General features: G+C 39.3%; 1 protein-coding gene across 5 annotated transcripts; it reads left to right on the forward strand.

Annotated features, from left to right (window-relative positions):
• The first annotated feature begins 1,906 nt into the window (after nucleotides 1–1,906).
• Nucleotides 1,907–13,285, forward strand: zgc:153867 (uncharacterized protein LOC337226 homolog). Of its 5 annotated transcripts, none has more exons than XM_022199267.2 (7): nucleotides 1,907–2,293; nucleotides 6,440–6,467; nucleotides 8,577–8,720; nucleotides 8,849–9,022; nucleotides 9,315–9,392; nucleotides 11,643–11,677; nucleotides 12,732–13,285. In XM_022199267.2, the coding sequence occupies exons 1-6, from the start codon at nucleotides 2,126–2,128 to the stop codon at nucleotides 11,669–11,671; spliced, it is 621 nt and encodes a 206-aa protein (XP_022054959.1). In that variant the 5' UTR covers nucleotides 1,907–2,125; the 3' UTR covers nucleotides 11,672–11,677; nucleotides 12,732–13,285. The 5 variants fall into 5 exon arrangements, with proteins under 5 accessions (XP_022054959.1, XP_022054958.1, XP_022054963.1 ...); XM_022199269.2 differs by lacking the exons at nucleotides 1,907–2,293; nucleotides 6,440–6,467 and adding exons at nucleotides 5,673–5,787; nucleotides 6,193–6,220; XM_022199266.2 differs by lacking the exon at nucleotides 11,643–11,677 and having other exon boundaries at nucleotides 1,916–2,293.
• The last annotated feature ends 1,379 nt before the right edge of the window (nucleotides 13,286–14,664 follow it).

The raw sequence follows: 14,664 nt of genomic DNA on the forward strand, positions 1-14,664 counted from the left end.
CTGACAGAATCTATTAACATTTCAAAAAGATTAAGAAGAAACAACTATTTTAAATTCTTCCCTTTATTGTTTGATCAAAATCTGCCAAAATATTTCTTATTTTATACATAGTTGGCTTGATCACTTTGTTGTTGGCGTGTTTTTTCTCTCGTTTTGCATGTTCGATCCGCTATTAAAGCACCAGCAGTGCCGTTGGTCTCGCAGCGAGGGTCTTACGTTTCTATTGTTTTGACGCACAAGACGCATAAACGGCGATTTCAAGGCCCATTGGGCGCGCGATGGATTGTGCCCGAAATCTGCAGACGAGCGGAGCGCAAAGATTATTGGATGAGCGGGTGGGGTGACGCCAGAAGTTGTAAATCTGTCTTCCGATTGTGCGCAATGACACTGAATAATTTAACATTAAACAAATATCACTCCTAAAGTCCGATAAATAGATAGATAGAAAGAAATTTGTCTTGAAATTGAAATCTGTCTTCTGTATCAAAATGTGCTGCTTTTGTTTGATCTGTAGTTCAATTAACTGAACGTTTTGAGTTTTTTTGTATTCATTTGAGGGGAAAAGCTGGATGAAGTGGTATGTCAAGCCTCGCAGTTGTTGTGCAACAGTGACACCTAGTGTTTCCCTTTAGCACAGCATGCAGTATAAACTAGATGTCCTATAAAAAGTAATCATCCCCTTGGAATGTTTAACCTTTTACTGCTTTTCCAATTCTGAATTATAGTCAGTTTATATCCAATCGAGAATTTATAGGTGGATTAAAAAAAGGGTTGCTCATCCACGATCCCTGCTTAACCTGACAGAACGTGAGCAGTTTCATAAAGAAAAATGGGGTGAAATTGAAGTGCCTCGATGTGCAAGACTGATTAAGATCTGTCCACACAGGCTCAATGCTGTAATTGTGGCTAAAGGTGCATCTACTAAATACTGACTTCAAGAGGGTGAGTGCTTATTCGGTGGCTTATTTTTGATATATAGTCAATATCACTTTGTAGAAATTAATTTCCACTATGACATTAGTCCTTATTTGTAAATTCTCATAGGGAAGCTTAACTAAATTGACAGTGATTCAGTGTTAAACAGCAATAAAAGGGTAAATCTTTCAAGAGGGGTGAATATTTTTCATTGGAACTGAATGCGTATTAAACAGTAGGGAAAGAAGTTGCTACTTGATCTGCCTCTCTTCTTACTGTGAATCACCCATCACTTTGGAACAGGGAAAGTCTGGAATAATCAGACCACATAACCAGCCACATTTGGTCCTGGAAGATGCTGGTTCAACACTATGCTTCAAGTTTTAATAATGCATTGGATGGTTCTTAACCTGATTTTAGTAGTTTCAGAAATCTCCTTGTTTCTTTGCTTGATTCAGGCCAATAATTTGACCCTTCTGAGACAGATTAACATCCTTTCCATGACCACAAGATATGTCTTCCAACATTTAAGAAATGAGAAGCTCCTCACTGCATCAGCTAGAGTTAAATAAGTTGTTGTAGCTGAAACATATTTATCACTGCAGTAATTGTCCAATGGAAGGCTCTTGAAAGGTGGAGACTTTTCTTTGGCCAGTTAATGTATCTACATGATGGACTATTAATGAGAGACAATATTAGTTATTCATGATCTAATACTAAAATGATAGAATAGAAGAAGTTTGATAACATCTGTGTGACGTGCCACAGAAACCCTCTCATTGCTGCCATTTTCTATTCACACACACACACACACACACACACACACACACACACACACACACACACACACACACACACACACACACACACACACACACACGCACACTGACCCAAATAAAGCATGTGCAGGGAGTCAGCAGAGCCTGGTTATTTCTATATCTGTCCTCTTTTCATTCAGCACTCCAGCTTTCATCTTGACTACTCCCACGATTTGCTTCACAAATTCACTCACAACTCCATACATCCACCTCTGCCTCATGCACCTGCCGGTCCCTGAGCATCATCAGCATCATAAACCTGCCCTCCTCCTCTTTTTCCTGCACACGATACCAATAACCAGCACACATTCCTTCATAGTTTCACATTTCCGTTCAGCAGCCAGCCTGTGCAGAGGTGTGACGAAGTGTTTAGGTTGTTCAGGACATTAGGAATGGCTCCCAAAAGAGAACCCTCAATTAAAAAGTCTCCTTCACCAGTGGCCCAGCCCAGACTGGGTCCTCCTTACCCCTGCCTGCCTGCAGCTCCAAAACCGACTCCAGAGCAGAAACCCAGGATGCTGCGTCCTTCGGATTCACCGTTTGACCCAAGCACTTTGGAGGTAAGTGGCTTAACTGCAGTATATGTTTGTATGAAAAACATTATGTGGTGCATTCATAAATTCTGACCATATTTAGAGATAATTAGTCATATCTATCCAGTCTTATTTTATGTCTAACATATCACTTGTTACTCTTAGACAACAGAGAAAGATGATTTGTAACGTAGCTCTCTCTATTTATGGAAATAACTAAACAGATCAAATTGTCAGGATCAGTCTGAAAGTGAATCTAAGCTAAGCAGAGAAATGGGGCACTGAGGATACAGCTGGATGTCAGTGAGTGGCCTCCTTAGGGAGAGAGAGGCTGCTTCCTGCCATGCTATGTGCTGTTTCTTTCATTGGTATCTAACAAATTAATTGCCTGCTCCTTGAGACCGGCACACTAGTGATTTTTACCAGACATAAATCAACACAACTAAAACTCCAATTTAAAACTCAAAGTGAGCAAATTTTTATATTTCACTAGAATAGAAATGTCAAGGTTTTACTTGCCCCCATATTTCAAAAACGTTTAAGTGCTTGCAAATACTATTGTCATATGAATTTGCAGATTTACTACAATATTCTCTGTCTTGCCAATTCCAAATGCTAGTTTCTTACCTCACACAAACAAAATGTTTATTTCAATAAGGCCTTGAGCTTAGAGCATGAGGTCATTTAAAAGCTACCATTTGTTCGTCCTACAAATTCTAGACTGAGTTGTTTACAGTATTCTCTATCAACTATTTTTGTGCAATAGCATATCACAGCTAATTCAATGCAGAGGTTGCAAAGAAATGTCTAAGTAAAAAAAAAAGAGCCAACATTACTATTAGTTATTTGATATATTTTGGATTTATAATACTTTTGTGTCCTCTTAATTTTCCTCCCACTTCATCAAACCTTTGAATAACTACATATCACATCATAGGAAATGTAAAATACCAGCAAAGATTGGAATTCAGTAAACCAAGTTCAGCACTATGGAAATTCAAAAACCTCATTAGTCCAAACCATCACAATGTTATCAAATCAAATGTAAGAATATAATGTGGGCTGAAGAATACTGACATCTCAAATTAACGATGCCCCACATTACAGTTTGCAATAATCTGTCTTAGTCTGGTTGTTGCCTATGCTTTGCTGCCATCCTCGTGTGCTTTGCTGCATCTACTGCATGGTTCCATGGAGTGAGACTGTCCCATTTAGCCTGTGAGGATATGTGGGCCATGGTAAGACACCCTCTTCTGCTCACAGTGGGATTACAGACATGACAGTAGGCCAGACCTCCTTCTGGGCAAAGACATTACTTTGGCCGGGCTCTAAAGAGACGTGGCATCAGTCCCTGATCTCGCTGGCCTCAAAGTAATCCATCATTCCTGCATGGCCAGACAGCCACCTCCTTAATGCAAAGCCCTAGCACATTCACTCAGTGCAATCATGCATTCATTTTGGGGTCAAAATCACCAAAATCAGACATACACTACAAAGAGACAAAAATCCTTTGAAGCGTCTTAAAATGAATCTGTCAGAACGCGCATCCTTAAGAAAGAGTGCACCGAGTCACGGACTACACCGGTAATGGCAGTCTGCTTAAAGTAACTTACATTACAATAACAAAATGTAATGCGTATACAATACTTTAAATGCTATGTAAACTAAAATATGATGGCAAATTTTGGTAATTTGAAAAGGAAAGTAAAATAAAAGTAGCATGTCTTCTAAAATTCTGAAAAAGTCAGTTCTCGGTCTGTGTGTAGGATTCAATGTTTCCATACCTCATTTGTGTGAGCTCAATAATAAACAAAAACAATAGGTTAATGGCACAAAACAATGCTTGAGGGTACACATCTTAAACTCAGATTTGAGCTGAGCACAGAAAAAAAATTCCTTCTTCTGCAGACAAAATGTGAAACAATCATCTCTTAAAGTTCGAACACATTATTCTACACAATGTGAGGTCTGCATGTGCGATAGATTTCCTCCTGCTTTTAACAGCTTAAAAGTAACTTTAAACCATTTCTTCCTATAGAACATGTAGATCAATGAAGTTGTTGCCTCTTTCTCCACGTATCCCTCCTTCGCTCGCTGCAGCTCTAACACACCAGCTCAACTAGGACTTTGCTCAGACATTGTAAAATTACTCCATGTGGCACAATGACAAACTGTAATGTTTTAGTGATTCAACCAAACATATCTGGACTGGAAACCAACTACAAAGAAAAATAATGAGATGGAAACCCCGACTCCACAAATTGACAGAATTAGTTCCCGTTGTTTATTTTATATGAAATGTGAATATGTGTATTCGAGACTGTCACTGTCTTACACCATTTAAAAAAAAAAAAAAACAGTGTATGGACATGTTAATTGGGTAAAAATCTTGATTTTCACAGGAGTAGTCTTTAACCCTCTGAACTCAAAAACCTGCTGGTGTATTCAAAAGACATGTTGTCTTTTTGGAAATAAAATGTCAAAATCACACCATTTATCAACCAAAAACTGTAAAACCAAAAATAATAGTTTATCCTTTTCACTTAATTGTCTGTGGCATGCTGTTCCGTCAAGAAACTTAAGCAAATCGAAGGTTAAAATTGCGATATTACATCAAAATAATTTTGTTCTTAATTTGCAAAAATGTCTCTTTTATAAAGTTGCCAAAAATAAGATTCAGACCATGAACTTATTAGTGACTCAACTGCAACCAAAGAAATTTGGCAAAAATTCAGGAACTTTTCAGCTGAACTGCAACTGAGCCAATAGGAGACAAATATGTAAAAAAAAAAAAAAAAAAGTTTCAAATATAAATAGTGAAATATCTACAGTGTGTAGAAGTCTTTTTTTCAGAATTGGTAAACGTGGGTTCTTTAAATTGTTGGACATGTTGATTCCATTTTTTTCTTTTTTGTTAAAAAATAATCAAATCATTTAAAGTTACTTATGCCATTATGGCTGTGTCCTACTGCACAATAGGCATATTTGAGATGCCTCTACTTCTAGACATGGTTGTGCTGTTTTCATAGAGGTGCAGGACTCCACCTTAGAAAGTTTATTTTGTTCATTCCTACTGCTACCAAGTGCCCACTTAAAGGGAATACAAAGAAAATGCCAATTTACTATGTGAACTGCTATGACATGGCATGTGTTGTTAATTGGCTCTATATAAACAAAGTCACCTATATAAAAATAAGTCACTCTTAGGCCTCCCCTCTTGCTCTACGTGGATTAAACTCAAATTTTTACCGCTAAAGTAATACTGACATTTCCATCTCAATCATAAAATGAATAGCGGAGAGGTTTTCAGGCATACAATCCAAGTATTGTATGTCACAAAACATACCTTGAGCTTTGTTTCTATATATGGAGTTGTGCCTACGCTTCTGCTGGGACGTCGGCTGTACGTGCTGTACGTTATGACGTAGGCTGCGAGGGTTTCCCCACCCTGCCTTCTGCTCGAGCCGTCACATTCTTCGGTCTGCCGTAACCTCGGACACACCTCAGCCAACACAACCATGGTGGGTTTTTTCGTTGCACTCGACTTAGCTAGTATTACCACCGTTGTTGTGCAATCAAATCTGAGATTCAGTTTTTTCCAGAATATTGTTTAGCATTGCAAAAATGTTCAAATGAGCTGAGTGATCTGAATTGTCTCGGCGGACGCTAGCGGAAGTGTAACTTTTGATAAGCTAACGTTAGCTTGTACGATACATTAAGTTAACAATCGCACACTAATCTTATTTATGTCACCAAAGTATCTTCGTGTACATTGAACACTGCTGAATGTGTTATAGTTGGAGAATGTATGCTTGGAGTAAGTCTAACTGAAGGAAAATGTATCCAGGATCCATTGAAGTTAACCCAAGCTAGCCTTGCGCACCAAAAGGAACCATTTTCATGTAGCCTAATTTCTTTCTGAACAGTCTGACTTCTCAGAAGATCAAATCCTCGGTGAGTTTTGATTTTGTGTTGTGACATTACCTTTCTATCCCGCCTGTTTGGCATGCTTTCATTCTTGCTTCTCTCAGATGACACTTTGCCCCGTATCTTTCACTATCTCTGCTCTATACTGGCCTGTCGCAGTAGTCGTAGTTTTAGGCTGTAGGGTTTCCTTCTTTGTTTCTTTACTGTTTCATCACTTTCCCACTTGCAACTGCTTGTCCTTTCCAGATTGAGTTTAACCTGGATCAGATTCATGGTAAGTCAGTGAGAAGGGGCCGCCTTGCACAGAACTGTTGGCTATCTCGGAGTGTTTAGGGTGTGATCTGCATGTCGGTTTTGGAGCCAAACTTGTTGTAAATGTGAATGCGAGCCGCTTTGCATCGTTGTTTTAAAACGTCAAAATCAGTTACATTGTGCACATAACGTTATAATAATAGCTTTGATGTGTGTTGCAGTGTCTTTTGTATGTTTTCAGTTCGCAGTTTTAAGCCAAACATAGCCAAACCTCACATCTGTTCCCACAAGTCTCGTCCTGTTAGCCTGTAGGCATTCCTGGTTTTGTCAGTTTTCCATAAACTTTGCCTGTTATCTTCCCAGTAGCTCATCTCCAGTGTGACCATTTTTGGTGCTGGATAAAGCGATGGATGGTTTCTGTCCAGGGACTCGTTTGTTTAATCACCGCTGACATAATGGGCCATAGCTCGTCTCACTCTCCTCCTACTTTCCTCCACTCCTCTAACACCAAATATGGTGCTGGAAAAAGTGCTCACAGGCCAGAAGGGAAGAGGCACATTCCTCAGAACAGGAAAAACTCCACAACAGTGCCTGAGCTTTTTTTTTTTGGTGAATAGTTAGTCCCATAGCATTAGGAACAGACTGCCGCCTGGATATTGTGTAACCCACGTCCAGGTCTCCCTGATTGCTAGATCTGAGCTGAGCTTGTCTGTTGAGCGAAACGAGCATGGCCGCTGTTCGATCAAAACAATCTTGCTTATTGACACTTGGTAAAGCCCAGGTAAACTCCACATTAACAGCAAGGGAGAAAAAAGCTCAATACTTGTTAATACAAACGCTTCAGAAGGCTCGGGTACCTCGCAGGCTTATTGACTATGCAACAGTAGTGTAAAATATTGATGTGTGAAGTTGGTGTCAGATGAAGCTTTGAATAGAAGAAAGAAAATGTTCCGAGCCACCTTCCAGACCATTCTGAATGAGAGACTGTTGCTGAATCTGGTAAAACTAAGAACTAATACACTTGCCCCTGCTAACACACTAATCTTTTGGGTATTTATTTTTTACAACAACGACAAGTTATTACTAGTAGTGCTTGACTGACATCAACTTCAACTCAGAAAGATAGTTACATAACTATCATATGTTTGATATTTTTTTCAAATAATGTAAAATTGCCTAAAATTTTACAGGTTGCAGCTTGTCAAAACTGCTTTTCTACATCTTATGTCAGTGTCCTATGGGTTCTGTTCAACGTTTGGCAACATTAAATAAGCATTAAGAACAACGGCAACTTTTGAGTGTCAAGTATGCATCCCTTACTGTTATCTAGAAGTTTAAAACCCATATAATAACTGTCATTGATTAATCCTGTGTTAAATAAAGTACTGCAAATGACTTTTTGAAGCATGTCAGTGTTTATGTTAGAGGAAGTTTAGATTTCAGTAATTTACTCTTTCATTTTTGTCTGTCTCTTAAAACAGTTCGATTTCCTGTGCTTTCACTCTAATTTGTAGAGCTTTATAAACATTTTTTCATGATATATCCTGTTTTCTTCTGGGACATGGACATTTATATATAATCTAATGCATTTGCGGCACATTTCCCTATAATATGGACTTGCTTGATATATTTACAAACTAATTCTATAAACTTTGCACGCCTAAACTACAGCAGAGATGACAGTATGGATTGTCTTAATGGTGAAGCTGTTGTTGAAGTGTAATAAAAAGATAAGGCTAGCAAGATTGCGACCATAAACGTATTTGCTGAATTGAGGAAGTTAGAGGGATGTTTGCAGCGTCTGCCAGCAGATAGCGAGCTGTTTTTGGTGGGTCCATCACACTTCACCATACATATCGAAATGGTCATTTTATTTTTATTAAAATAATGTTAGATTTCAGCTTTCATATGTAGTTAGGTTAGCCCTGCCTGTTCAGATCATTTTTAAGCTTAAGGTTACTTAGCAAAATCCAAGCTTTGACTAATCTGCTTCCTCTCATTTTCTGCACATTATGTCTTTTCTGTTTCCATTCAGTCTCTATATTACTATTGCTCCATACTGGTTGTCTCCTCACTTCTTCAGTAATTCATGTTCCTGCTCTAATTTGTCACTTATCTGTGTATCTTGCAGAGTTTAAGGAGGCATTCCTGCTGTTCGACAGGACAGGAGATGGGAAGATCGGCTACAACCAGTGTGGGGACGTCATGCGGGCCCTGGGACAGAACCCTGTCAACGCCGAAGTGCTCAAAGTCCTGGGCAACCCCAAGGCTGAGGGTGAGATAAAAATATCGAGCGTACAAGGTGTAACTTTAGTATAAACTGTTAGATCATGTTGACAAAAACATCTGTTGACAAAGAGGGTCTGACTTGTCTCAGATGTTGTTTTATTTGTCTTTTTGCAGAGATGAACACCAAGATGCTAGACTTTGAGCAGTTCCTGCCCATGTTCCAGGCCATTGCTAAGAATAAAGATCAGGGCTCCATGGAGGATTTTGTGGAGGGACTGCGTGTCTTTGACAAGGAGGGCAACGGCACAGTAATGGGAGCAGAACTACGTCACGTGCTCACCACGCTAGGCAAGCTACATTTTATCACCCTATTAAAAGATATCTGTGTTGAAAGACTATTTTGGGTTTGCACTGCATTACTTTCACTTCCAGGAAAATACTGTGGACTGAAAATACTTTCCTGCAAATGTACAACACATGAAAGAAAATGATGTTCTTGATGTGCAAATGTGTTTCTGATGTTGCTATCATTACTTCTTTACCAGTCTTTTACTTCCTGTACTGTTATTTGTTTGGTGAAATGTCTTATCCTATTAAAAAAAAATGCAAATTGAGTAAATGTTTTTATTTTCATTTTCAGGTGAGAAAATGACAGAGGAGGAGGTGGAGACGCTCTTGGCAGGACATGAAGATGCAAATGGATGCATCAATTATGAAGGTGAGAGCAAAATGTGTAGACAAGGTCAAGATGGGATGCCAACTATCAGGTTAATGTAAGGCTATTTAATGTGATCATCTTACCAAGTTTTGGAAATGTGATAATAGCACTCCAGTCATGTACAACACTGTGTGCACACCATGACTTGAAATGTTCTGGAATTACTAAGAGAAGTTATTTGAAAGGGAAGACATGTAGTTTGGGTTTTCTGTCGATGCAAATGTTCAGTTTTACAGTAAATCATAGTGCTTTAAGTTCTAAACAAACTGTTGTTATATTTGATTTAGTGTTGTGATGAGTTGAGTGTTTGTATTGCAGAGCCATCAAAAGGTCGCATTAAAAATTTGTGTTACCTTCCAATAACATTTGCTTTTCCTCTGACACATTGAGAATCACTGAGGTTATGATGCAGTATTATGTAGAAGACTGCTGCTGGTTGTGACCACTGTACATATCAGTGCTCCTTTAGTTGTGACTGCTCAGACACAAGTCTTTGCATTTAGAAAAAAATTAGGGATGGACCCGATATGGTCATAAAAATGTAAAATCAGTCAATACTGTTAGCGTTTTTTTTTGTTTGTTTTTTACCAAAGACCAAACCAAAACAATAATGCCTGGATTTCGCCCACATTTACTAGACTCATAGAGGGAGGCAGGGAGGGAGAGTGTCAACTGTTGTTTGAGACCGTTAAAAACATTTGGCATATATGCGGCATTTTTTCCATAACTTAAGTTGAAGTAGTTTTCTTATTTTGTACAGACGGTGTTTACATTTGGAAAGTCTTGTTGCATTTGAGAATACATCCATTGAGGCATCACAGTAAAATCAGGCATGATGTGTTAATTCCACGACAGGCGATATGTGATGTTACCTAAAATTAGTTCAACAGCCCACATAAATCAGCATCGGTTGATCTCAGAATCAGAAATTGAGAGTTGGACAATATCGGCATATCAGTTATCGGCCAAAAAGCCAATATTGGACATCAGTAACAAAAACTAAAGGAGTTTGATCACCGGCTGTCTTACTGGCTGCTGCTTAGACAAACTGTAACCCTGGGATGATGTGGTTGTCACTCATATTACAGCTGTAGCTGTGGATATGCTGCGATTGTTCCAATGATGGCTGTTAAAGGGTGTAACACTGACTACATGCAGTGACGGCAGAGCTTGGTAATGAAGCTGCTGTATCTCTTTTGGTGTTTTGTTAACGTATTGGTCCTTGAAGCATCGCAGACTGAGATTGTGAACAGCTGGCTCTATCCATAGCACCACAGACTGAACCTCAGTCGGATTCTGAACAATAACAACACATCCAGTTAGAGCTTCACCCATCACAGCCAGACAGAGCAGCTGCTCATAGCCTGCAGCTTTATACTGTCAGAGATCAGCCTTTTAAAAGAAGTAATAAGGACTTAATCCAATATGTAAAGTGGCACGAAATCTTGTCTTTCCGTAGTATCTGTTTTTCCTTTAATCATCCTGTTGCCCTCATTTACGAGCACCGAAAAATATTGTTTCCTTGTCTGAAAAAAATCCAAAAAAAATCAACAAAAAAACTCCCCAAATTTATGAAAATTTATAAAAGCTTCAGGAAAGAAATTACAACAGTTCTTTAAAAATTTCCCTTAAAAGTTTTATTTAAAAAAGAAAAAAAAACAAATGTAGCAACAAAATTCTTGTAAATATTTTCAAAAAATGAGTAAAAATCTTCCTAAAAATTTCTGAAATTATTACGTATATATCAGTAAAACTTCTAATATTTTCTTTAAGAACATTCATTAAAAAATCAACCAAAATCCAGCAAAATTCACTGGATTTTGGTTGATTTTTTTTTAATGAATATTCTTGAAAATTTTCTTTAACATTTCTTTTTTTTGCTCCCAAAAAATGTTAAAAATGTGTACATCAGAAGTTTCACTGTGAAAATTTTTTTCCCCCCCACATTTTCAGACTTTAAAATGGGTCAATTTTGACCCCCAGGACGACACGAGAGATAACTGACAGAGTATTATAATTGGACAAGGAAAGCATAAGTATTGCAAAGTAACACAAAACTTATTGTGAGATAAAAGCAGAATTTTTCCTGAAAAAAAATTCCTGGTCATGACCTTTTGGCTGCTCTGTGCGATTCATGTTGTCATCGTCTGCCTAATACCTCTTCTTACCGCTTCTGTTTAATAGACTTTTTTAAGAGGCCCTGTGTAAAGGTCAGCTGCTGACGGTGTGTTAACTGTTCTTCTTCCACAGCATTTGTTCGTCACATCATGTCAGGCTGAGGGCCGGTACGGGCATTGTGTATACCGTGGGATAGCACCTCCAGGCTTTCCTGCTTTTTAGCTGCTAAACGATCCACCCACATATGGTCACTCTAACACTAGTCAGCTGTAGTTGCCCCAGTAATCGTTTGCAAACAGCAATAATTTGCTGTTGCAAAGCAGATTTAACCTGTAGGTATGTGTGGGAAAGCCTGGTGGTCTCCCTGCTCTTCAGAGCTGAGGGTCTGACCCATGTTAGCCTCCTGCTGTTCTGTCTCTCTCTCCTGCAGCCCTCTGTCTTGGCCCCTGGCTGCAGCATGCCCCTCTGCATGTGTCAGTGGCTCCCCTCAGTTAAACGGGGATATGGTGGACACACAGGGAAGAGACTGGTCTCATTCAGGGAAAGCCTGGTGGCATTTGAACTAAGTGGTGTGGTGGTTATGAGGCAGCTTTTCTAATTTCATTTGCATGTCATTTGGTGCTGTTATAACAGGCCTTTTTCTGTGTTGGTGCTGGAGACGCTGTTCCTTTCAAAGCCACTACACACAGTAGATGTACCTGTTCTTAATAGATTTGTTTTACATCTGTACATAGCGTAGCCACCAGCTTTGGGAGAGTGAACCAGTCCCTTTTTTTTACTAACCAGAGAACTGCAATGAGTCGCTCTTGTGCTGATTGTTTTCTCCTCTGTACTGACGGAAGCTGAATTTTTAGCTGACCTCTCTCTGACTGGACTGTAGCTCCCCTGATCTTCTCCCCTTTTCTCTGCTGCTCAGCTAGAGGAAGGCAAACAACGAGGATGGCTTCTCTAACCAGCTCTCTTTGGATCATAGAGGGCCAACTGCTTTGGCTTAATAGGAGATAGAGATGATTACCTCACCTCTTCCTCTCCGTAAACTCTTCAACCCCCTCTGAGCAGAACACGGGGGACCTGCCTCCAAATGCAGCATCTCCCAGCCAGGCTCACCAGTGCCGGATGAGGAGGGGGGCCTTAGCTCCACATGCTGCAGTTGGGGTAGGTCTCTGTCAAGATTTAGACCATGAAACTCACATTTGTCTCTCTCTCGTTTCTTTTTTACAGAACTGGTCAGAATGGTTATGAGCGGGTGAAGACGGAGACCATCCCACTTTAATTTTTACCGTTTCACACGCACCCTGTTTTTGGCATTTAGCTTCTACAGTCCCCTCAAACATTTTCATGAATTAGTTTGTCACATTTTATTTAAGAAGTGCCTTTACATTCCTGCAAAAGACCACACATGATCCTTGACATGTACGACCAACTTGTATTCACTGAGTCTCGGTGCTTGCAATATTTGCTGCGGCGTTTAAAGGTGGACCATTTAAGACAACAGAAATTGCTAAAGATATGCGACACTTGTTGATGCTAGTGTGTCAATGCTGGATGGGACATTAATATATATATATATCTACAGTATGTAGACACAATACTATCGGCAGCCTGCTGTGTCATTGGCTAAGACTTTTTGGTTAAAATAACGTTCCTTATTGTGCTGTAAACCAGTAAAGCCATATATCATGAGACAAAAAGAAACATTTCAAAGCGGTTCCTGTGTTTTTAATTCACCCCAATTCATTTGCAACATTTAAATAAATGTTTTTCCTGAAAACCTATTGAAGTTATCGGTGAATTTGTTTGATTCAGTAGAATAGTGAGACAACAACAGGTCTTGCAAAGCGCCGGTCTACTACATCTGTGCTGTTTTTCCACTGACACAAGAGGGCAGTGTTGCCAGTGGAATCTATATTTAAGGCACCATTTTATCACCAGAATATATGGTTTGTACTGCGAGGATATCCTGATCTGCTCTTTATGATTAGCTGAGCAAATTAATAGTAAATTATAAGTGTAGATTAGTTGTTCATGTCAAAATCAGCCATTTTGGTTCCAAGTTAGAATCCCTTTAGTTTGCAGCAGATGTTTACAAATATTACAGTAGGACACGTAAATGTAATTTTCTTCAAGGTTGTGGCTATACATTTTTAGAGAATGAGAGTGACAAATTCGTGAGGTATGCGCAGCCGTTTGGTGGCTTCCTGACCTTTTCTTCATTTTCCTCACAAGCAGCCACAACTATTTCCCCTCATTAGGCGCCACAGCTATGGGAGTGTGAAGCTTGTGTGTGTGGGGTGAGGTTCAGGAGGGTGTCATAGTACACTGCTGAATAGGTTGTCCACTAATTACTCGGTGTGTGTATGTGTGTGGTCGATGGAAGTCAAGGCTATTGATTATTTTAATCCTCCTATTTGTGAGTCTGTGATCCTCGTGGCTCTGCATTCGACAGGGGAATCGCTAATGGGCCTCAGCGCAGCCCGTCTCAGACCTCTCCCCATCCAATTAACTTTCAACTGGAATCTGCCAGGAGAGAGCCGGGGGCTGGGCCCAGGCATGGCGCAGCTACATCCCCCTTCTTCTGCTCGGGAGCAACAGATTCACCAAATCCTCTACGTCAAGAATGTCATCAGCTCTCCACTCTAATTAGACACTTTACTTTCTGCCGATAATCTGAGAGTTATTCGAGATTCCTTCTCTTTAACATGGAGATGATGTTTGCTCTCTCGCAGGTTTAGAAACTGTTGAAGTGGTTGTACTGGAAATGATGGCGCCTTGGATAAAGCGGTGAAATTCAGTGTGTAGAAAACAACAAATTAGTAGGGGAAATATTCACCAATTAGTTTTACATCACACATAAAAATTGTGAAATATAATAAGGCTGGATCGTTGTACAATTGATTACATATCATTTGAAATAACACCCACAGTTCCAGTAAGAATAATGTCTGTCTCGGTCATTTCATGCCAGGTTTAACATCAATTAGAGCTTATAGAGCATCCATAAACTCAGAGCCTGTCAATAAATCACACAAATTCTTCCTTTAAGCAAAGATCTGTCTGTTCTTCTAAATCATTAGCTGAAATAACAAAAAATTCTGCAATTCCTATTACTTTTCTTTGAGGTGATTAACTAGAAATAGCATATCGGATGATTCTT

This window comes from Acanthochromis polyacanthus, chromosome 6 (genome assembly GCF_021347895.1).
Source record: "Acanthochromis polyacanthus isolate Apoly-LR-REF ecotype Palm Island chromosome 6, KAUST_Apoly_ChrSc, whole genome shotgun sequence".
NCBI lineage: Eukaryota > Metazoa > Chordata > Actinopteri > Pomacentridae > Acanthochromis > Acanthochromis polyacanthus.